Here is a 25204-nt window from a genome sequence, read left to right on the forward strand (position 1 = left end):
GAAAAGAAATCCATGATGCCTCATATTGTTGCCTATGAGAACAAGTCAAGAGGAAAACGTGATGTTTTGGCAAACATATGTTTAGACAGGCCCCAAAATGTCAAAATGAATATGGTTTTATTCTTGTTCGCACCCAGTGCCACAAACCTTTCCTCCTCACACTACAGCCCTGTCCAACCACATATGCCCAGACAAGTGATTAGAAAATGAGAACAGATATGCGAAAACCAGGCTCTTACTTAGTTTTATCTGTTGATTCATCCTGTTAGGACCGCAGCGACTTCAGTGATGTTTATGTCACAGCTAAGCAAGCCACACACACACACAAGGACACAAAGAAAGATGACGGCTCAGCCAGTGCACTTGCTCTTTTGCTCTGTCAGGTATTCATTTGAGCCGTGACAGCCTACGCTTACCCTGCAGACACACTGGCTAAATAGATAGGGACTGTTATGTGTGTGTTGCAGTATTTGACCATGCCCTGTGTTTATAAAATGTCATTCTTAACTGTTCTGAGTACAGCATCCTGTCCAAATTGCTGTCCTCTAGCAATTTGACTGAAGAATAGTGCAACAACCAAATATTGCTTCAAGATGTGCAGAAAACACTGAGCGGGCTGGTTATATATCTAGCTGCAGGGTGTTTTTTATACCACAATGGAATCTGTTCAGATGGGAGGAAATAGGTAACTGCAGGTTAAACTCAATGGCTAAATTAGAAGAAAAAAAAAACATTACAGCAAATAAATCTTAAATGCAATGTTTGATTGCTGTGCCCTGGAATTTAGCCATTGTTCTGTACCTTTGGTTACATTGATTCATCTTTGTCTCCTAAGAGTCCAAAACCCATTACCTATTATTGAAAACACATCCAGTAAGTCCTTGAGAAAAATTTTAGTCATCAAGTGACTGGACTTGATTTAAGTCAGTCAGTAAATCAATAAAAAAACAAAAAAACAAAAATCAGTTTTATGCTTTTGGAGGCATGATGATTAAAAAAACTGTATATAGTATATAGTATTTTTTTTCCAATTTTACCAGAAAGTATATATATATATATATATATATATATATATTGATGTGTAATGTACTTAGAACATTTTTGGGAGATAAAAGAAACAGATTAAATTAAGTGCAAAGAAGAGAGGTAAGATTTTAATAACAGAACACATCCAAACGCAAACAGAAAAAATGCAAGAAAACAGGTCTCATCACAGAGGGACTGTTTCAGCATGTTCAGTTGTGAATGATCACCATATTCAAGTAAGATGTCAGAGTTTGACTAGTGGTCTATGAATATGTTTACATCTACTAATTAACAATGGGGTTGCACCAAGAACGGAATGGTAGTCCTGTGTTTGTTGTGTCACGAGATTATAAGAGCACCGAGGCTGGGTCAAGAGGCTGGGTAAAAAGGTCCTTTTGAGTCCCTGACTAAAAAAAGCTAAAGACGCTTGGATTTATTGACATTTAATATATTTCTTCTTCAGATCCTGGGTTGGTTATAACCCTAAAGCCAAGAAAAATGTCTAGACCATCAGTTAAACTCTGACAAGTTGAATGATGACTAGGTGCAGCTTTCTTTAAGAAACTAGAGGTGCATTTGGTGAAGTGCAGGACAATATCTTGTAGTGATCCTTAAAATATCTTATATTGTCCTAAAATCCACCACCAGATGCCAGCCAGATATTTTTGATGAATCTAGAGGTGTTTTGCTGAAGCATTGTAACTTTTTCCCGTTCTTTACTCAGAACAATTGCCCCACCAACCCACTAAAAGATGACCTAAGCCAAATCAAATGCATTATCAAAGGCCAGAAGCATTAGGTCATTAATGGTAACCACTCTCTTACCTTTCTTTTTTCCCCCCACTCAAATGTACAAGATTTCAGCAAGAGACCAGGCCATAAAGACTTAAGTGGTTGGGTTCAACTTCAGGTCATTTACACTCTCAATGAGTCTCAATGTAAGACTCAGGTGAATTAGCCCATTACACTTAAATACCAAAGAGTCTCCATATCTATGATGAAGCTTATCATCACGGCAAGCAAATCTGTACCCTTGACAAGGCTTAGAGGGAAGGGATGAGAGGGACAAGAGGAAGGGGTAGAGATGAGTAGCAATGGAAAAGGAAAAATATGAAAGGATCAGAAAGAGCTGAAAAGGAGGTGCAGAAAATGGGGGAAGGGAAGTTAAGAGGAAGGTTTGCGTAGCTCTTCAGTGACGGCAACAAGCTAGTGAGAACAGATTTGATTCAGGGTCCCTCGTTCACCTTTGTCCAATGACCCTTGTTTAAGTAAATCTCATATTCCAGAAGACAGGTAATGTTCTACTGGTGTTACAGGGCAGGATCTAATCCCTGTAGAACGTTTCGGCCCAGCGTTCAGAGGAACTCCGGAGCCTAACAGAGGATTCAACTCCCAGAAATCTGTGAAGGTTCCAACTTTATAACTCAGACAAGGATACTTTTCCAGAAACTACAGGAGGTTTTGGAAACTAGTCCCATGTCTATCCAGATTTCTCTGGGCAGAGCAAAGGAGAAAAGCTTCAGAACTCTGGGAGCGTGTTTGTGTGTTGGTTAGTCTGCTGGTGGGTCTGGGTATACTGAGCAAACTGGTTAGACTGGCGTGTAGTGGGCTGACTGGGTGCAGTCTGGTTTGCTTGCTGGTTTTCTGATTGGTACTGTTCAAGCTCTCTCTTCCTCCTCATGGCTGACTGCAGCTGCTGCTTGATTACGAGAATTTGGCCTTCCAGTTCTGACAGCTCCTGAACCAGCGGGCTCCTTCCCACACCCAAGCCGGGTCCACAGTCGCCCACACCCAAACCCCGGCATTGTCCCGATGTCATGCCCTGCCTGGAGCCACCCAGCCCTGATCCCAGTCCTTGGCCCAACACCCGCCCTAACAGGTCAGAACGGCCATTGGAGTTGGTCACTATGGGCAGGTGTTTCTCCAGTAGGGGAAGAGAATGTGGATGAGGCAGAGGAGATGGCGGTGGAGGTGGAGGAAGATCTTGGGAGGATGGGTGTTCCAGGTCATTCTGCATCTCTTGTGGAAGGACTCTACGTCTGTTACTGTGGGAGGACTCTGCAGGATTCCAAGTTGCTGACTGGTTGTTTCCCTCATTGCACCTGGACATAAGACAGATACACAGAGAAATGTAAGGTGGAAATTTCTTTCTAAGAATGCCATTGCACCTTTCCAGACTGAATCCTATGTAAAATCAGCAGCTCATATGGTATCTCTCTCCCCAACTATTGAACAGACACACAGACGATGCCAACACTGTGCTTACACACTGAATTGCTGTTGCACATACAGAATAATTCTATACATGTTATATATCAAACTGGAATTTAGGGAGAACCAGACCTTGAAGAAGAAAAAGGAAAGTAAAGACCATTTTCCATAAACTGCTGTATGCGACAGTTCCAGACATTATTGTTAAGAGGTTCACAAGGAATAGAACAAGCAAAGTGAATGCTTGCCAAGAAATAGTACTGGTGTTCTCCCCCAGTGTCCCATTAAATGAAAAATGCCCTTTTCATGTGTCCTTAGTATTGCTCTGCTATTTCAGCTTTGTCTCCTAAAAAATACATTTATATACAACAGATTTGCAGCAGGAAATATGTGTTAAGGAAAACCTAATGTCAACTGAATTACATTTTCTATGAACATCCTTCCATCCATTTTCCATAACTGTTTATCCTTATCAGGGTCGTGAGCCAATCCCACAAGTGGACAAGTCGCCAATTCATCACAGGGCTGACAAATACACATACACATACACATTACATTACATTGCACATGCAAGTTGGAGTCACCAATTAACCTGCATGCTTTGGACTGTGGGAAGAAGCCAGAGTACCTGGAAAGAACACACGCAGACACCTGGAGAACATGCAAAGAACATCCACATACACATGAAGAACATCCAAACAAAAGCAGGGTTTGAACCATCGGATCTTGATGTAGTCGGGTTTTCAGAATCCAGTGACTTCCCTGTGAAAGTCTGGATAAGTGTCATGATAAATTCTTTACTTGTGTATATGAACAAAGATTTTGCGGTGATTTTGCAGTGATTCAGGCCACTCCTGGTGTTATGGTTTGCCTAGACTTACAGTTGATTGTTTTGGCTTCCATAATGGCATGACGTGGTGGCTAAGTTGTGGTGGGGCTTGCATTTGTTGATATATGAGCGTGCTCTAGCATGTTTGTGGATTGGGATGGATTTCTGTGTAGTTTGCTGAGGATTATGATGCTGCAGGGAATGTAGATACAGATGATGCTGATATAGGGGGTTAGTGTTAACAATGTCATTATCATGTCACTATTGTTGTATTATAATGCAAATAAGCGTTTTTTTTTAATGAGTATTTTCATTTAACTATATGAACCCCACCCTTCCCCCTCTGCCCAGCAACATGCAAGTTATTTAAGACAAAAAAGTAGATCATGACTGTCAAGGCTCACTGGTAGAAATTCATGTCCAATTAATTTCCCCATGGCATCAGCACTGATCCTCCCACCAACCTCTCCCATCCAACCTGGAGGTCTACCTTCATATTTAGGCTAATGAGCACTAGCAGCAGTATCTTGGGTTGGAGGTGTGAGGTGTCAGTTCGACACAGCATCACTATTGTCATCTTCTATTTAGGCTTAAACATATATCACCTTACAAATCCTTTCTCAGTGTGCTGCTGCAGGGGGTGAGGGAGAAGCAGAGTGATCTTCAATCATTTTTTATTTTACATTTGTCATGCCTTCTTTTCAACTCATTTATCCTGCATAATCATGTTTCATGTGCTGTGGAAGCACCAGACACCACAGAAGAAAAATGTAATCTCAAAGCTATTTCATTGAAGCTTTAAAGTGGCACAAACTTTAAAAAAACAGCATGGTTCTCCTTGGTGATAATAACCCCTTTGATTGCACTGACCATGAAAAACTCCTGCACTATCGCCCTGGACCTTTTCTGTACAGCACACGATAGGAGAGTTTCATCTGCAATATGTGATTGGATATTAGGCAAGGCTGGTGTCATCCTGTGTTTAGAGCAAATACTGGTGAGTGTCCTTGTCTTTATTCTTCATAAAAACATAGACATGTTTTGCTGAAGGCTCTCCATGATCCAGAATATTTAATTATTATTGAAACTATAGAACTATCGTATAGTTTTGTGCTTTTATTAAAATAACATTATAACTTTTTTGTGAATGACTGGATTAGATGCAACATAACAAACAAACAAACAAAATGAAAGAAAGAAAGAAAAGTCGCCTTTTTAAGACAAAATTCTATTCATAAGATTGATATAGTAGTAAACAGATTACTATTGGATTTTAATGGTACAGTTATAGTACAGTATAAAAAATCTACTTTAAAAACTTTTTTTTATGAACATAAACTTTTGGCATTATATAGAACTCCCAAGAACAACCTGTGCTCCCTATCACTGAAAATGAGAACGCAAGCCAGCATACAAAATACTAATACAATATAATATATTCCCTGTCAACTCAAATTCCTGCAGTCATTTATAGGATAGCTCTGATGCCAGAGACTGAAAAAAAAGAACAAAATTTGGTTTTCTTCTCTCAAAGAGAAACTTTTCACATCTACTAGACCGGATCTGCAAGCTGGAAAATAACTATGATTTCTTTAAAGGAAGAGCGATTCCATCATATGAATTGAAGCTTAACTGAAGAACTCTCTGAATCAAAGGTATTTTCCTCAGTGATAAGAAAAAGTGACAAGAAGAATCTAATGAGATACTCCTGACATCAAAAGAGACCTTAAGCTGAAGGATGAGACATCAGAATATAAGAACTTAAAAAGAATCTCATCTTAAAATGATATATGCAACCCAAGTGCCTTCTTTTGACAACAAGGTACCTGTATTTATATCATGGCTGCAATGAAGGAGAATATTTTGCAATGTGGTTAACATTATCAGAAGTTCCAAATCTTAAGATAATCGCCCCTGTTTCAGCATATTCTATACATTACCTCTTACTGTTAGTGTGCTAGACTTTACAGCACAGATGTTTTCTATCTAATTCTGCAAAAGGATGATCTCACGAAGGTCCCTTGCAGGCGTTACAACATCTAGATTGAAACAACTCCTGGCTAAGCTTTTATGCCAAATGAATATAGAAACGTCTTTGACGGCTTTGAAATCACTGCCTAAGACTCACCTTCACACTTCTTTTATCTGTAAATAACTCCCTGACCCCGTGCACTACTTTGCTTTGTTTGATGAATTATCTTTTTTTCTATTCATTTTGCAGGATGACAATTGCTTTACTGAACTAACCCTTTGCTAAGGTGCTGGAAGAATCGATGAGTCCAAACCGATAGAAGAGATTCCTTACGCTTCTTAGATGTGTTTCACTTTGTAGTGTTTCACTTTAAAATGAAACTCTCTTCTATCAGTTTTTTTTATGAACTTACTTCGAAAGCACTTTGGAGCTGCTCTGAAAAGTGTGATGTAACCAAATATGGTTCTTATTATTGGTAGAGCCTTGAGTCTTTCAGCATAACACACAACACCCTTTTCCTCTGTTGTTTTTCCACCCAAACCTTTAACTTCCCCTTAAATCTCCTTAGCATTTAGAAGCCTGCTGTAAGAGACAGGAGCTCTGTCAACTTTCATGATATGAATGGGTATGATGATTGAGACAGAGCTCACATAAATTCACTGGAAAATGTCTGAGATTGCCGCAAGAAATAATGATATCAAGGTCAGAAAGGGAACTGTGCACCCTGCAGTGTTGCAGATCCAAGTATCCTGAAATACAAATCATTATTTTCTTCGCAGATCCAAGTATCCTGAAATACAAATCATTATTTTCTTCTTCGATGTTAAGATGTCCTTCACATGATCATTATATAAGCTGATAAAGAGGCATTAACTATAAAGTATCAGTCACTCCTCATAGAAAGTGCGTTGTGCAAGATTATGTTGCATCTTAAAGAGGTGCTACAGTAAGGTTTTAAATATAAGAGCTGTAAAGCTCATTAACGTGTTCCTCTCACTGACATCAGAGGGCATCTTCCTTTTTCAGCACAAAAATAAACAGAGCTACAGCTACGTATACACTATATACAGGAGCCTATATGCACCAGTGCAAGTCAGTCTATGTTTTGCTCATCAAATACAGAGATAATTTTGTTTCACAGCTGTGGGGGGAAAGGTACCACAGCTCCTTTTCTTTCAAAGAGATCAGATCCCTCCTCCCTACACTATTTACAGTTCTCAGTTTTCATAGAAATCCGGTTTCCCCTCCTTCTAATCTAAATAGGTCACCTAATTCCTCTCATCAAGTTATGTTACATTTTCATAAATATAGTTTTTTTCCATAAGCAGTGTTTTTACAAATGTCCTTGCAACGTTCTGCAGATCCAGAGCTGTTAGACACATGCACCAAATACCGAATTTAGGCTATTACAATTCACAACTTCCCGTAATCACTTTCCTATCTCAGGTCAACCAGTGCAGCTTATGTATGGAGGGCAGCTTGTGTTTACCTGCAGATCTCTGTACCACATCCTTAGAATGGAATTAGTCTGGAATATATCACCACTGACCAGTATTTCCCAACCCATCTGTCAGTACAGATGTTGCTACCAGCAGCCACAACAAGACATAGGCACAGCTTGTAGCACAGTGCACAGGGAGGCTGTCCTTCAACAAGCAGGACACAGGTGCACCAGAAAGATATGCATCCTGCTGAAGTGTCCTTGAGCAAGATATTGAATCCCTACCAACTCCAGAAGGTGCAGCTTTATACAGGTTTGAATGACCTCTTTTACCACCCCGTGGAGGAGGAAAACGTTAATGTCAAATTTGGTCCCCTTGTATTCAACCGTTGTGGCTCTTATCGGTTGTGATTACACGCCCCTGAAATTGTGGTGATGGTGTGCTATACAAGAGTCAGCACAGCAGGAGTGAAAAAGGGAAGCACAATCCCTGCCCAATTATTTTGACACTGCAGAGTTACTCTAGTTGCCCGGAAATTCAGTATTGGAGGAGAAATGTATGTGAGAGATCAAAAGCCATTTCCTAAACATAACAGACATCGCATTGATTTACTCTATATGGTATTTTGCATGGGAAAACATGCAGCTGGAGTGGTGTATGAGGCATTAAATACACAAAATTAAAAAAGGATTTGAAAATGTCAGATATCATCAATACACGTGGAGCCACAGGCAATCAGGACAACTAAAAGTAGAAAAACAGGAAACAGCAAAAAAGCCTTAAAACTGAAGGGGGATATATTGTAAATGCTATCTTAATTAAGTTGTGACTGATTTAAATAATGATAAGCATACATTAAGTAAGCACAACAGTGGGAGCAGTGCTCTTATCCGTTATGATTTCTCCACAAAAAAGACTCTAAAGCAGCTGAATTGGAACAGATGTTGTTGATCTAGACGTGACAAATAACCTTATTGTAGCGTGGATGTTGGTTAAAGGTCTCGAGCTACATGACCTTAATACTGTGCCACTAAATTACGAGATCTTAATTGGACGTTGGAGAGCTTTTCAGTGTATTACAGACACTGCTCGTAATTCTCTCAGATGGACATTTCTTTGGTGCCTTTGGGCTTTTCTACAACCTTGTTAGCATGGAAATGAAATACAATATGGTTCTATACTAAGTAGTCAATTTAAGCCAATTAAATGTTTAACCATATGCTCCAACTGGTTACATAATGTCTTCTTTTTATTGCTCTCTACAGCACTACTTGTACTCTGGTGGTTAACACTGATACTGAGGTTTTTGGCGCATCTTCTTTTAATTGACCTCAACCCAGAAGTACTTACACCACAAAATCCCATATGCATAAATGGGAAGACAGTCGGTTACTGACACACAGGGTTTCTGCAGGACACTGACAATATGACAGTAATAATTTCTGACTCTTAGACAGCATGCAGGCACAGTGCAGAAGAGCTTGATTGAATGAGCATAATTATGCAGCAGTAGGTAATCTATCCTCATTACCACAGGCATCCCTCACATGGCCTTGGCTCCATAATTATTACGTGTATTTAATCCCCACTTTGAGTGCTCCACCTGAGCATCCCCTCCGTGTGCGGTGCTAAGTAGGGATGGATGCAAACTAGAGTACGGCAGAATCTTTCTCACAGAAGAAGATAAAATGGAACTCATTTGCTCAGCAAAGGCTTGAGGGTTGTGTTGATCTCCTCTGAGAAGCATTAAAAAGAAATGATAAATTCCCCGTTTTGCCTAAACTACATCAGATATGCTTATCTCCTGATGGCATCTGAAGACGAAGCTCCAATGAGACATTATACATGGCAATATGAACTGTGATCGAAAGTGAATAAAAAGGGGCTTCACTATGACACACACACTGTAATGGTGTCAAAATGAATGTGAAGGTTTATGTAACTAATCTGGATCCCGCAACATTTGAAAAGACACTGAAACTGACTGAAAGAAGCTCTCAAGATTTACTGCCTCTCTCCCCTACTGTGCCAAACAATACTCTGTGACATCAGCACCAGATTATTTCCTCAATTTCCCTTACTGGTAATTAGGTTTCAACAGACTGACCATTCTGCTTAGTTTCTGATTAAAATGGGTCCCTTAACTGCCACTTGATGTTAATTAATGTCATTTATTCACAGTCTGATAATTTGGCCAATGGGCCGTTTAAAGTTGGAGAATTGACTTCCCGTTATAGCTCCCTGTCCTTTTTTTTTGGTGTGACTGAAGGTTACCATATGCTGTACGTGATATGTTATATATCTAGTAATACCCCAGTACAGCATGGCATCTTTCAGAAAGTAATTTCCTTTGTCATTTTATTGCATTTTAAGATTTAAATTGGTGGGACATTCAAATTGTATTTGAGAGATGGTGCAGTGGTTTGATAGCACTCTGTGAGGAGTAACGATATGCAATGCAATGAAAATTCAAGACAGCATGTAAAAACAAGTGTTTTCTGCTTTTAAGAGCATTTTTCAGTTTGAGTATAAAAAGCCAAGCCTCATTTTCATTCCATGCAGAAGTGGACATAGGGTAAGATAAGGGCAAGATGTGCACTGGAAATAGACTTAATGAATACATCCACAGCAGTTCTCTTAGTCCAAACATGCATAAAGCATGTGGCTTAAAGACCTACCGAAGCTTCTGCTGAACTGACTAGAAATACTGATGGATGAAAACTCTGATCTGTGTAGAGCGATGAGGAGGCTTTAATATTCCCCAGATTAATACGTGGAACAAATAGGTCACCTTTTTATAGGTTTGCGATTCCAGATTTTCTACCATTTGATTCTTTTAGTAACATCATCCAATTGTGGCTTCTTCTTCTGCAACGATTAATGGCACCTGACTGGACAATTAGCACCAGCAACGGCTTCTCTCAGTGAACCGAAGTGGTGATATTCACATAAAGTAACAGTAGTGGAGTCTGCATTTCATGGAAAATCAGTCAGAATTTGCTCTACTGTTGGATGGATCCAATTGTTGTGTGAGCATTATGCACATTTTGGAGCTGACTTTATCCAGTGGCAAACCTGTTTCTCATGTTTTAATGACTCTCAAGTGAAGACTAAATGTACTAAGTGACTTATAAATCACAATACAACTGGGCCCAGTTTATATTCAGTTCAATCAGTTAGGGATGTTTGTTTTATGAAATGAAATTCATAAAACAAAAAAAACATCACATGAATCATTAATACAATAAACTAATGTATTTGTCTACTGGATTTATTTGAATTAACCTAAAGTGTATTGAGCCCAGGCTTATGGGACGGGGACAGTACCTCTTCTCAGGCTTGGTAACAGTCGGCAGTTTGTCATCAGTGAAGACTGAGTTGAGGGCCCGGTGTAATCTCTGCAAAAATAATCAACACATTAGCTGTCACATGCTTTCTGTAAATCATTTAGTGAGAAAGAGAATGAGAGAGAGTACAACAACAAAATATGTCACTGTCTAAATTGGTATGGACTGCACATTAACTTTCAACACGTGCTCGCGATTCAGGATTTTTACATTCAGTTATGGCAATTTTCACTTAGCAACAGCTCCTCTGGTGATTGGCAAAGTGGTTCTTTGCCAAGTCATGATTGAAAGGGTGCTTCACTCAGTTATATGTGTGTATTTGTGTGTGTGTGAGTTTGGTACCTGGCTTGTGTGCAGCCAGTATTTGAAGCGTGGCTCCTTGACCCTCGGGATCACCAGCTTGTACACAATGTGTTCTGCTATTGTGGTCAGTAGAGATAAGGCCACACCCACGCAGAGCATCACAAACAGACCAGAGAAATGCTTTATACCCATCTGCAGCGTCTGGAGAGACATGGAGTTGGTTAGTGGGGTTACAGGTTATAAGAAAGGAAAGAAAAGGAAAGAAGGAGATGTAGAGGATAAGATATCAGGGATGCTTATCTATTGCTTCTAATGGAGGAGAGGAAAGACAATTTAAACATTTATGTTTATTATTTATCTTTAAATTCACATGGTCTGTGTATATTCTGCAAATCAATTACATAATACAAAATATACATAATTTTGCACAATATACATATATATTTATTTAATTGAGAGAAAAAAAAAACTGCATGCGTTTGGGAATCCTTATCTTACTCAAGCAGATGTTGTTTTGAGTTGTAGGCGTGGCGGTAGCTTTTAGCTGGTGTATGCAAAAAATTTTCTCCAGTTAATACTTCTATGATAAAACTTTTTTTTTTTTTTACTACTATTATTAACCATGATATGTGGGAACACATTGATGTATTCACCACATTCAAAATTCCTTCTGTCCCCATTGCAACAAGTTTGGCCGATCTCCTAGGATTCATCGGTACTAATTGTTTTCAAAATTCCATTAAAAACAGTTTGCATAGACAAAATGCTGCAGTGACACACCTAATGAATCTGAGAGCAGCACTTGTAAAAGCTTTCTAGAAAAACAACACAGTGTATGGACGCTGCTCAGGTTTTTTCAACTCTGTTTTCATTCCTATCTAAAGTAAATAACAGTATAAAGTAGTGGGAAAAAACAAATATTCTAATAATTAACAGCATTACAAAAGTAAAATACACATTGCCTTTGTATAGCACTGAAATCAGCATTTTCTTTCAAAGAGAGAAAAACAGTTTTTTTCCAGAGACTTAGACATTTGAAATAAGAAATCACCTTCCCTGACTTACTTCTCCTGGAAAAATACAACACGTGTTTCACATGAAATCATTTTACTACAACCTAAAAAGGACAGCGAATCCATGATTTTTTAAATTGCAAACGTATTCATTTTCCATCAGTCCATTTCAGATGAGCTTGAGCCCAGAGAGGTCAGCAGCATTTTTTGGATGTTGCTGATATCTTGCTTTCGTTTTGCGTGGTAGAGTCTTAATACACATTTTACTGGTTCCAGAGCACATGTAGTGTAGTAGTAGAATCCTTTATACAGTGCAGTTGTTTTTTAATGCAGTGCTGTCTGAGGGGTCAAAGGTCAGTGTTTGTTTTTCGGACCTGCCCCTTATGCACAGAGATTTCTCTGGAATCTCTGAATCTTTTAATGATATTATGGGTTGTAGATGGCGAAATGCATAGATTTATTGAAAATGTGCATTGTCTGTTTGCCCACACGGTTTCCCACAAAGTGGAGAAACTCATCCCATACTTGCTTGTGAATGACAATGAGCATTTCCAGGACACCATCACCTGCCACTATTGAACCTGTTTACCTGTTGAATGATTTTTGAGTATACTACAACTTTCTTTTCTTGCCTCTGTCCTGAATTTTTCAGAACATGTTGCAGACATCTAATTCAGAATGAGTGTATATTTACAAAAAACATCAAAGTTTATCAGTTCGATTCAATTAAATATAGCTGAAAAAAGGATTTTCAAGTCTGCATTCTGTTGTCATTTTCATTTTACACGGTGTTCCAACTTCACCTCCTACAGTAGCTTGTATTCTAAATGTGTTGCTACGGGGGAAACGTCTCGTTAACGTATCATGAGTCTGCAAGTGTAGCCATCTATGACTGCAACATCACACTTCTCTTAATTGAGCACTTGTTGCTTTTCCTGCAGACGTTCAGTATGTTCCCATGTGACTCTCTTTACTGCTGAGTATGGAACAGCTTGTGATACAGCCCCAGCTGCAATGATTGCATTATAAAGTCATGTTGGAGAAATACACATGATGGATTAAGTTTGTCATTGCTGCGTTGTGACTTGGCGAGCTGGCTGTAATGAAATTTTGGAGAGTGGGAGCTGATGATTCCTGGGAAGTCAAGCAGTACAGATAATAGTAGAGTCTGACGGCCAGGGAAGACATTTCAAACTCTGTGAATTCATTTGGATAGAAAAGATAAAATTATAGTGGTATTATTCTTTAAACTTAAGACAAGCTTACAGAGGAGACATGACATTAATTTAATACTATACTTAGCTCCAGTGCAGGAAAAGCACTGTAAGTTATTGTATCAGCCCAGTCCAACATTCCTCACAGTTATGGGGGTTCTCTGGATCAGCACATTTAAGCACATATTATTCTACCAAGTTTTGGGAATACACACTCCCTGTCTCTTTCACTATATGCAGCCATATAAAACAACCATTTCTCATAGTCGTCTTAGAATTTACAACTCTACTTGTGTGTGATTTCTACCTCCTTTGGTTCACTCATCGATTACTTGTATAAATTTGAGGCAAAAATCTATGAATAACTTCAATAAAAATGTAACACTCATAATCTTCATCCCTTTGATTGCAATTTATTTCTTGGTAATGTTAAGTTTGGCCCCCTTAATGTTAGGTAATTGAATAATATGCCATTTATTGGTATTGATTTTATTACTCCAAATGGGATCAACTTCTTTGGGGTGACAGAGAGTTGGCACAATGCCAGAGAGTTTGGCCGTCTCGCTGAAGCCAATCCATCAGATTTTTCATCTTTTCAGAATGCCAGGCTTGCTGCTGCTGCAGGTGGTGTAGCAGTCATTCATTGGAATAAAAGATTGCTCAAGAAAATGCTGAGCAGGACTAAACTGAGCCAGCCTAGTCAGTAATTCATATTGCTCCTATCACATGAATTTCCTGCTGATGTTGTCCAGTGTTCATTTTGACAGCACAATGTAACTGGGCCAAAACGTGCTACTTTTGTTTCCGACTTTTTGGGTGACAATGAAATGGTGCATGCAAGTGAGCAAGTTTAGAAGTTATTTCACAACATTATCTATGACATGAGAAGTAGATGATAATCATACTGTGATTTTTTAAAATGGCACCTGACTATAGTTGAATGTAAAGATAAATGACAGGCAGATAAATACTGGTCAAACGGCTTTTTATGTTGTCACCATGGGCAGGTGGAGGCATGATGCTGCAAAATGAAATGTGCCCAGGGCTATTTAAATGTCTGCAACAGTAGATAACAACTAACACGTCTAGCTGTTCAGCGACACTGAATCTGCTGCATCGCAATGTACTACATCTGCTACTCATATCAGACTCATAAGATGGTAATTTACATTCATCTATTAGATACTGCCATCATTCAGAGGCACACACCCAGGAGTGCTTCCTAATTAGACATTGTGATTAGTAACCAGCAGAGATTTAAAAACAGAAATGTCACAAAGTAGGAAAGAAAAATAAATAATAAAAAAAAGTACAAATACAGGAAGAAGGAGGAACAGAGGAGGAACATGAATTTCTTTTTAAAGAAGTGAGTTTTTAATTCATGCTTGGTAATAGGGAGTTCGCAGCTTGCACTGAGCTCAGAGACACTTTTGTGGATTCCAGAGTCACAGCTGGGTGGAGAGACAACCAGGTTGCTAAGAGAGCTAAATGCATGGAAATAGCAGAATAGAATGGACCATGGGCGCCGGACCGAAGTTACGAAACACAGCTTGGTTAACAGCTGGAGGGTCAGGGCTATACTCTGAATTAGTAGAGAGAGTGCAAAGTGGTTGTGGAGGCAGTGCAAGAACTGAACAGGCAGAAAAAGGCAGAGTCCTTGGTAAGGATTCTTTATATCTATATATATATATATATATATATATCTATATAATATATTATATATATATTATATATATATATATATATATTATATATATATATATAAACTGCTTCCACTTAATTAAGCAGCAGGAGAGCTACTTCTATACAATTATGGTATTTACAATTTGGAATTCTAAGCAGAGAGATAGTAATTATACTTTGTATTGCTGTGCTTATAACTGCAATAAATTAAGCAGCATTATATTCTTCTCTTTATTATTTTTATATTGGAGGCTGTGGAACAAGCTCAAAAGTCAACACAACAATTTATAAAGTTGTTGTGCAAACCTGTGAGCGGCAACTACCTATCTGCACATCCAGTGAGGGCTGAACTATATTCCTATGGAGTCATGCATCAGACTATCTAACAATGTTCAGCAGTCACTCTCTCTTTGGTCTGCACTAACTCCTTGGGGAAATATCTGGCTTTTTAGCTGCTACATGCTGCACAGTGTTCACTAGGCAGTCTAGTTACTCTTCTGCTTGTTCTCTGAAAACAGCTGCCTGCTGCAGCTGGAGAAAAGGGTGGTGAGAGCAGTGAAATGAAACCAAACATATAGGTTTTGGGCTGGAAAAACCAAAACAATGATCTGGAAGAAGCTCCGACTGAACTGAGGGGAACTGCAGAGTTGGGTGATTTTTTGCAGGTTTATTAAGAGCAACCCTTTTCACGTTATAAATAGATATTTGTGCAGCTTTAGACTTGGTTTTATTTGTTTTTGATATGTAGGTAGTGTAGTGAAATGTATGTATTACATATTTGAACCACATGCGGTATTTGGAAGATACAATATGTGCCATACAAAACAACATATTTGGTACTAATATATATACACTGTATGTATGTAATGTATGTCATTCTGCTCCTACCTCAGTCACGGCGAAGCTGCGTTTCCCACAGGGCACAACCTTGTACCATTTGTCATGCAGCATGTCCATGAAGCCATCGGACTTGTACTGACTAACAAGCTCTGAGAAGTTGGAGGTGAGTGGAGAATTCTGAGGAAGACCAATGCCATAGCCTGCCAGTGGAAATGCACAGAACAAATTCATTATTCCTCTGTCACAACAGCAAAATCATTTTCACTTCTGCTCCATGTACTTCCATTATATTCTTTCTATGCTTTATAGCTGTGTACTAGAATAAGGAAAATAACTGCTGAGAAGAAAGAAGGGAGTCTTGGCATATGTTGTCAGTGTTTATCAGAAAGCCCCACTGTCACTCTCAAACAAAGCAGGTACTTGACACTGCAAGTAAATCTGGGATTTTCTTAGCATGCCACAAAAGTGTGACAAATTCAGCAATGGCCAATTACAGAAGTACCTTGCCTTGGTAGAAAATTCACTGATTGATTTGTATTGTATCCTGAAGGCTTAAGGGTGCATTAAGTAATTAACAACAACGCTGGAATCTGGGACTATGGTGGCCTGTAATGGAAGCAACTACCATGGGAACATTTTCACACTGGGAGGAAGAGGCTTGCTAAATGGAGATTAACAGTAGACAGTAGAGAATCTAAGCTGTTGAAAGCCAAAAGATTAACTACTGCACAAATGTTGAGTGATTGATATTGTTAGATTTACGGTTATCCTAAAACTGCTTATGGGCAGTCAGACTGCAGTCATGCAGAGATAACTTTTAAAATCTAGAGATGATTACAAACCAAAACATGTTTGTGAATATTGCTGTACTGCCTGAAATCTGACTACTGTTTTACAGCACTGGCTAATGACTAATTTAAACATTTTCTTTACTTCAAAGTCTGTGTAAAGGCAATTCTGATAATTTTTTTAAAATACATTAAATATGGTGGAAAATAGTTGCTGAAAATTTGTGAAAAGACTTCAAATGATATATTACTAAAATGTGGAAACAGTTTTTCATCAGTTTTCAGTCCAGGATTTTGTGGGCGGTCCTAAAGGGTTGCTCAGTAACACGCTAAGGCCACCCTGAGCATACCCCTACACCCCTAGCAGAGATTAATTAATCGCACTCAGTGTTTCAAAGTTAGTCATGTCATTTCCTAAACTCATCTGACACGTTTCAGTCGCTTCATAATTGCTGCTCGACTGCTCCCACGAGTGGCCGTGGCTTCAGCGCATTCAGTGGACACGAAGAAAGACACTTTCTTCTTTGGTCTGACAAACTTAGAACACATTTATTCTTACTTTACACATATTTAAGTCAACAAATAAAATGGAATGGAAATGGAATGGGTTCACTTTCATCCACAATATGCAGTAAACTTGTTTCAATCTACTTTCATATCGGTGAAGTCTTTGTTAGTAAAACTGAATATGAAGTACCAAAGAGGCAAGTCGCTTGCCATATAATAAGCATCCATGTTACCTTCTATAGCAAATGGTTTTCCGACTGTTAGCGTTTTACAGTCTGCATCTATGGAGACCTCATAGTCCAGCAGAGCTTTGTCCATGATGAAAGCATCCAACCTCTGAGGGTCAGCCCTTTAAACACAGCAGGAAGATCGAAGTGCAAAGACTGAGATGATTCTTGATTCTTGACTAGTCACATTTTTGCAGTCACTCCTGACAAACCCAATCAAGTCAATCATTCCATAAAATATAATCACGATCAAATATATCACGTTAGAGGCATTCTGTGTTATGTTCAGACAATTTTGCTGGGCCAGAGTGTTGACCTGAATCATGCCGTTGAGTTTTATGACAATCTGATCAGTGGCATTTGAAATGTTTTTGATGGATGACTGGACAGACAAACAGATAGATGGTGCTGGGACTGATGAATCTTCGCTCTCCCAAATTCATTGCAGTGACAAATATAACCATAGCGCTAACAGAAAATCTTACATTGTCTGGGAACCAATCCCAGATATAAACATTTTAAAGTAACTCCAAATTTCACATGAAAAGTTTATACCTCCTGAGACAGAAACTTAAATGACCCTTACTTAACCCAGGGTTGCTACTCTGAGTCTTATTGTCCTCATACCACACCTCTGACCTTACAGAGTGAGTGAAAGAATAAGAAAAGATTGAATTCGTCTGTTGTGGTAAGTCACACAGATACAAACTATATATATTCTTTATATGCTACATGCTTTCACTTAATTTTACACAAAATAAAACAAACATGGGCCAATAACGATAAAGAACCAAATTAAATGAATACTGTACTGTAGACATACTTAACACAACAATAAGAGGTAAAAAAAAAAAAAAAAAAAAAACAGAAAACAATGAATAAATAAAAAATGTGTGGGAATGAATTGTTTTGTTTTGTGCTTGCAGGTATTTTATAGAGGCAGGTTAGGGGAAATCACTGAAAATGGGATGTAAATGACTCTACAAACGTCTCTCATCCTTTTGCCTTGTCTGAACCGCATATTTGTCAGACCAGTCTTGCCCGTGGTTTTCCAATAATTTTACTGGCCATATGCCAGTAAAATTACTCCCTACCAGTTTCTGCCAATTTACTTGCATTCCTCCCTCCAAGTCTGTTATACAGAAGTGAGATATTAAATCGTAACGCTCTCAGTGAGGCATTTGCAAATCAGCTCAAAATGTCTGTACTGAAAGCCAAAGACTACTGGGATACATATTCTACAAAGACTTTTTTCAAGATATTTCCTGTATATTTTACTTATTATCACGGACAGTGTATGAAATCCTCCACTATCTTCTATGCCCAACCTGGCTGTTCATTATTACAGTTTGAATTAGACTGCAGCTTATATCCTACGATCTTACAGTATGTGTTTTATATTGATATCATGCATTTTATGACCAGTGCACTACCTTGACATCAAACAATTACCTAATCACTGTTATTAAAACACAATGCTTCTTTTTCTGCATTATCTTCCTTATTACTTGCTTATAAAAGTAGCTGGATTTCTTTTTGTGGTGTGGCTTTTATTTAATACAACGTGATGTGAGGCACAGCAGTTCCATTAATGCTGAATCACTGAGTAAAAAAGTCTTCACATTTTGAAGTAAGACCTGTAGCACCAAGGTTAAAATTCCTTGTGTTATGTGAGACTGTATTAAGGCGTATATAAGCGTATCTGCCTCTTTAATAAGCAAGCCAAAATAGCACAAGACAGCTGTTGATGGCTGATAATGCTCCAGTCAGTGCACTTTGTCAAAATGCTCTAATTATAAAGCAGACAGGCTGCTTTAGTAGCTGTTGCTAGTTTCACTGGCACTGGCTGGTGAGACATGTTCATTAAGCTGAAATATTATGGGAAAAACAGCACTCAAAAAGACACATACTGTCATGGGTACACAGTGTGCAAGGATAAGAACTGTGACAAGTGCAAACAGAGCTCTAAATTTCAGTTAATATCCACAGGCAATGGTGTTGCACTCATGAGGCATGGAGTTTTGTATCTGTCATAATAAATCAAACACTTATCATGATACAAAATACGATTATGGTCAAAATCCAAAATGTCAGTTGAAAACAATGCATGAATGTTGAGTTTAATCTCCACATGGGGCTATGCAGTATACTGCAGGTGCATTATACTATAATGTGAGATTCAAGTGTCCAATGGACGCATGGTATACCAAATGATTATGTAACTGATAATACTAACATCTGGTCTCTTGGGGAGTTCAAAGTGGCATTGCGGCAGACTTGTATTCTTTCGTGTTCCCCAGTTGTAATTTTATAAAGATGACATTTTTCCTTGAGCCCTCTAATCATCATTTCACAAGCCCAGTAAAAAAAAATAAAAAATCTCGTTTCATCCATTTAAATGTCCTACACGACAGAGGCCTGAATTCCAGCTGGCTTTTCACACTATATTCTGCTTTGCTCCGTGGGGATGCTGGTTGAATGTTGAAGCAGCTTAGGATGACAGCAATGGCAGGGTAAGGAGGGGTGGGTGGGACCTGAATGCAAACAGACTGGCTTGTGGCATTATTTTTAGTCAAATTTTGACTTTCTTCGGACATGCAACTCACATTCTTTTTTTAATTTCAAAGACAATGCAGTTTATCATTTTTCCCATTTGTGTAACCACACTGAAGGTGATTTTCAGGCAATGATGACAGCGTGAGATAACCGGTTGGATATAGAGGACAGATGACAGTAATACCAGGTTGATTGATGACTACCATGAACATGATTTCTTATGTATTGTACTTTAATGTTTATGTGTGTGTTATGTGTGCGTCTTACTTCAGCTGATGTATGCCATCTGGTGTTGCTGGGACGTTGTATCTTCTCATGTACTCGTGCATCTCAGGGAAACTCTTCTTGACGTAGTCCTCTGCACTGCTTTCTCTCACTGTGGCAAATCGGAATCCCTGAGAGGGATGGTGCAACTGCAGGAAAAAAGAAATAAACTCAGATTTTACCCTTGAGAATGCCTTCAAAAAGCATTAATATATATACTGATATATTTTATTTTAGTCAGCATCTTTCTCTTTTCATCAGTATTTTTTTATACTGATGAATGTTTACTTTTCCTTTCCTTTTGTGGAACACAATCCCAATATCCTTGAACTTTTGCGATTTAGAGTTAGAAGCATTAATTACTTTATCGCAATTCCTCTTACAAAGAAAATATTTGCAGGCTTCAAGTTTAAAAGGCTACTCACTTCACAAAAAGAGCTCTTTTAAATTTTTAGAAAAGACACCTTTTGGTCGGCAGTTATACCAAATGAACATTACCGTTTCAAACATTTTCAAAGAGAAACTCCACAAAATCTTGGCATCATGAACTTGAGAACCTAGAACCATCATGAACCTAGTGAATTTCAAAACCACATTAAAAAAAAAAAAAAAAAAAAAGTTTGTGGAAAAAAACTCACACCTAAGAACCATAATGCCGTAATGTTTAATCTGAACTAATTACGAAAATGTATAAGCCCATGACAGCATATTTCTCTATCACATTAAATATTCATGAGTTTAAAACTAAAAACTAAGTTAATATGCTGTGATCTGTGTGACAGTGACCTACCAACCCAAGAGATTCTGATTTAAATGTCACTGTATCCTGTTTGGTGCAAGAAAGTGCGTGAAATCAGTGTTTTTTAGTCCCGCTCACGTCATACCAGTAAAAAAGAGAGAGAAAGAGAAGAAAAGCAGAGTTCTCTATTGTGAAATAACCTGAACTGTGCTAACTTTGTATGGTGTATTAATCAAGGATCATCATCTTATCACTTGTATTAAGAAGCTGATTGAGAAAATAAGTTTTCAGGGCCAACTTTTATACCTTTGGATCATGTATCCCTGACAGTTGTTCATAGGTCTTCTCCCCCACCATGACAGCAGCTAGATTAGCAGTGTAGGTGGACAGACAGAACAGACAGAATATGGCCCAGAGGTTCATCAGCAGGCGGCCTGTCCAGCACTTCGGCGGCTTGATAGCCACTGTTCTCCCAAAGAGAATAGCGTAGCACACGTTGAGTGCTGAGGAGAAGGAGAACACCCGGTCGCGGTTGCGTCCACGTGGTGTCATACCAAACGGGCTGTGCCACTCATACAGAGTGAGGAAGATGGCGGTGACATGAAGGGAGACAAAGATGCCGAGCCACATGGACCAGTGGAGAGGCCACATGAAGGCACCAATGGGTGCAGCTGTGTCACGAGTGCGAACCTGGGCAAGAGGGTGACACAGGATTGGAAAAGCTTTATAACTGATATTATTGAAGTCAGAAATTTGTGTCCTTGTCAGATTTTATTACCAATTTCTACAGGTTGTTCATGTAAAGACTAAGCTGTTACATACAGAATCCTCAGTTTGCTGTTTTATTTACCACAGCTGTGTCAGCATCAGGCTGAAGTATTATGTGTTCATCTAAAATTCAGTAAATGATGAGGTTAGGCTTGATAGGCTTATTTCACCAATTTGAGCTAGGAACTGAAACAGGATTAGGAGTCTTGCAAAAACTCACAGATGCAAGATGGGATACTATAATTAATGAAAACAGTTCAGTGGGAATTCACTAGCCTAGCAATAATTGGACAAGAATGTGCTTCATAATCCAACAGTGTACTGTTATCAGACTCAAAATACTGGTAGAGGTGATAGTTATGACAATGCAGTTCGAGAGACAAAAACAGTAAAATGGGAAAAAGAAAAAAAATGTAGGAAATGGGAGCCACTGTAAACAAAGCAGACTATCTCTATAGCAGCATGTTAAGAGGAAGAGAGGACAGTGATTACCACCATCACTATGCCTGCCAGCCAGTGAGACTAGATACAGTAATTGTAATAATAGGGTCACTCCACAAAGCTGTACTCACCAGTCTAGCCCCATATAGGGAATTGCATTAGAATCCAATAAGATAGGGCTTGTAGTAATAAAATGCTGCAATACTGATACTGACCATCAGCATACCAAGCAAGCAGTTGAGGTGAGGTCAATGACAGTTGGGAAGGAAGTGCCAAAGAGTAACAAAAATGAGATATATAAAAATATAAAATGCTGTAAAAAAATGCATATAAAAACAAGTAGGAGAAGAAGGGAACAAAAGAAAGAGACACACTCACCAGGATTCCCAAGCTGGTGGAGAAGAATGGTGAGGTGAAGTCAATGACTTGGCTTCTGGCTGAATTAATGCTAAAAGAAGTTACTGCCAGGTGGGCAGCGCCGCTGAGCAGATCACCCACCAATCCTGTCCAGCGACCATTCTTGAAGCCCCCATACTTCCCATCGCCTACAATATAGAGGTCGAAAGTGAAGCCCATGTCCTCTGCCAGCTTCTCCAGCAGGTCAATGCAGTAACCATAACAACACTTCTTGTGGTCTGTGGGAACAGATCCGTTGGGTCCTGCAAGATTCTGGAAAAGTTTTTCCAAAACCGAAGATTCGTTGGTGAGCGGGTCGAGGCACAACTGACCTGCGGGACACAACCCATCCCCATCCACCTCACGGGTAAATACAAATGGGTGCTCCACCAGTGTCACCACCCGCATGTGCAGCCGTGTGGATCGGCGCCAGTCACCTCCCCCCCCAGAACCTTGATGGCTTGGCCAGGCCCCCTGGTCCATCAGAACCTTACCCCTGCGCCATCTTCCCAGACGGGTCCAGGTTGGCTGGCCTAGGGGGTCCAGCTGAAGGGACCAGATGTAGTGATGAGCCTCTGAGATGACATTCTGGCTGTGACTGTGTCTAGATATAAAACCGCCCTGGCCCTCAAATGATGTGTTGGATAGAAATCTGAGAGGAAAGAGAAGAAAGAGATGACATGGGGGTAAAGGGGAGATACGGGGAGGAGAGTGGTGGAGGATGAGAGGACAAAACGATTGAATATTAGAGGAGGAAAAAACCTTTTTACCTTCCATAATTTGACCTGTGGATACACAATATATCTTGGATATTTCTTTCCTTGCAGGTGTGTGAATTGAAATGAAAGAAACCATAGATCCAGGATATTGAAACAAACAAACATAATAAAAAAAAAAAATCCACATTTTTCTTTTCTATGTTACATTTCCAAAGCTGAAATTGGGTTCAATCTTTTAGTATTGGTTATATACTATATATGTGCCCATGTAGACTTGAGAAGGTGACAGTTAGCATAGCAGATCACAATACAAATCACCAAAGTTAGACTGATTTAAAATGTTTCATGGGCAGAGAACATTGAAGTCTGTTTATCTCTGTTGCCCACTAGTGGCCAAAAGTATTAAGGCATATAAAGGTAACGATTATTTGCCAATAATGAGTTTCATCCAACCTGTAAAATACATATACTGTTAAGCAGTCATCGAAAAAAGAGACCAAAAATCAAAAAGTATAAAAGAAACCAAATAAATACAGAAAAGTTTGAGATAGAGTAGTAGTTACCTTTTTGCTTGTAGCATAAAAAAGACCTGAAACTGAAGTGGATTTGAGGAGACTTCCAACTTATTGGCACTATTCTCTACATAAAATGTGCTTGACCAGTGTAAAAAAGTGATCCTCAACCCGAGGGCACTGAGCTGTGTTTCATCATTTTAGTGATAGGTGGAGTGCAGAAGTGCTACAACAGACACTTTGCTTTAGGAAGTTACATTTCCAATCAAAACTAAACAAAATCTGCGTGGTAGATTCATATTAAAGGCATCAAAACTATTATGTAACACATATGGAATTATCAGGTAAACAAAAAAAAAAGTGTAAACAAGACAAAATATGTTCAATTTTAGATTCTTCAAAGTAGGCACCTTATACTTTGATGAGAGCTTATTTTCTCAGTCAGTTCCATCATCAGTTTCACCTCGGATGGTTTTCAATTGACATCTAAAATAAATAGTCTAATTTCAGTTGTTCAGAGGTAGTGTTGGTATAGAGTCAATTGCCTTATTTCACTACTGTAGTAATCCACATTATGTCAAGAAACTCTAATTTGAGTTAAGAGAAATAACAGTCCATTACTTTAGGACATGAAGTTCAGTCAATACAGAAATGTTAACAACTTTGAATGTATCAAGTGCAGTCAAAAATCATCAAACACTATGATGAAACACCTCCAGGAAAGAAAGATCAAGTTACCTCTTCTGCAAAGGGTAAGTTCTTTATAGCCTCAGAATCACCAATTAACAGCACCACAGATTACAGGCCACATAAATGTTTAACAGAGTTCAAGTGGCAGACACATCTCAACTGTTCAGAGGAGACTGTGTGAATTACTGTGTGATTACTTCATGGTCAAACTGCTGCAAAGAAACCACTACTGAAAGAGACCAACAACAAGAAAAGAAGAATTGCTCTGTCCAGGAAACACAAGGAATGGACATTACATCACTGGAAAGCCTAGATGACTTTAGATGTTACATTTCCCATCATTGTTACTTCTTATCTATGTTGACTTAAATCAATAAATCTGACATCTTCAAAATACATTACGGTATGACTGGAAAGATTGAAAGATGGTCCTTTTGGTTTAAAAACAAAGACTATAGTGAACAATTGTGGTCATGGTTGACATAATTACTTGGTTTAAGTCGCTGAGAGATTATGTTCACCTGTTGGAAGCACTTGTTAAGGGAAAATGAACAGCAGTCTCTCTTGTCAAAGCCCCATGCTCTGTTAACTTATCGATCCAACCCAGCCTATTCCCTGAGAGGTTTTGCTGTGCTGTAACAGCATCATGCTACACTACTTTGGACTTTTGTTGTTATATTATATTGTTTTATTAAAAAATGCTTTTTTCTGATGAAG

The 25204-nt window shown here is 38.8% G+C and overlaps 1 protein-coding gene across 2 annotated transcripts in view; it reads right to left on the reverse strand.

Annotated features, from left to right (window-relative positions):
• Nucleotides 1-1139: 1139 nt before the first annotated feature.
• Nucleotides 1140-25204, reverse strand: part of grin3a (glutamate receptor, ionotropic, N-methyl-D-aspartate 3A) — a 53535-nt gene continuing 29470 nt past the window's right edge. For both annotated transcript variants that reach the window (XM_027278559.1, XM_027278558.1), the window contains exons 3-10: nt 22549-23218; nt 21268-21651; nt 20226-20371; nt 17409-17524; nt 15929-16080; nt 11170-11331; nt 10808-10878; nt 1140-3128 (exon numbers count right to left, since the gene is read on the reverse strand). In XM_027278559.1, the coding sequence (XP_027134360.1) occupies nt 2546-3128; nt 10808-10878; nt 11170-11331; nt 15929-16080; nt 17409-17524; nt 20226-20371; nt 21268-21651; nt 22549-23218 (2284 nt within the window). In that variant the 3' untranslated portion in view covers nt 1140-2545. The remainder of the gene's footprint in view (nt 3129-10807; nt 10879-11169; nt 11332-15928; nt 16081-17408; nt 17525-20225; nt 20372-21267; nt 21652-22548; nt 23219-25204) is intronic.

The sequence above is a fragment of the Larimichthys crocea genome, chromosome IV (genome assembly GCF_000972845.2).
Source record: "Larimichthys crocea isolate SSNF chromosome IV, L_crocea_2.0, whole genome shotgun sequence".
NCBI lineage: Eukaryota > Metazoa > Chordata > Actinopteri > Sciaenidae > Larimichthys > Larimichthys crocea.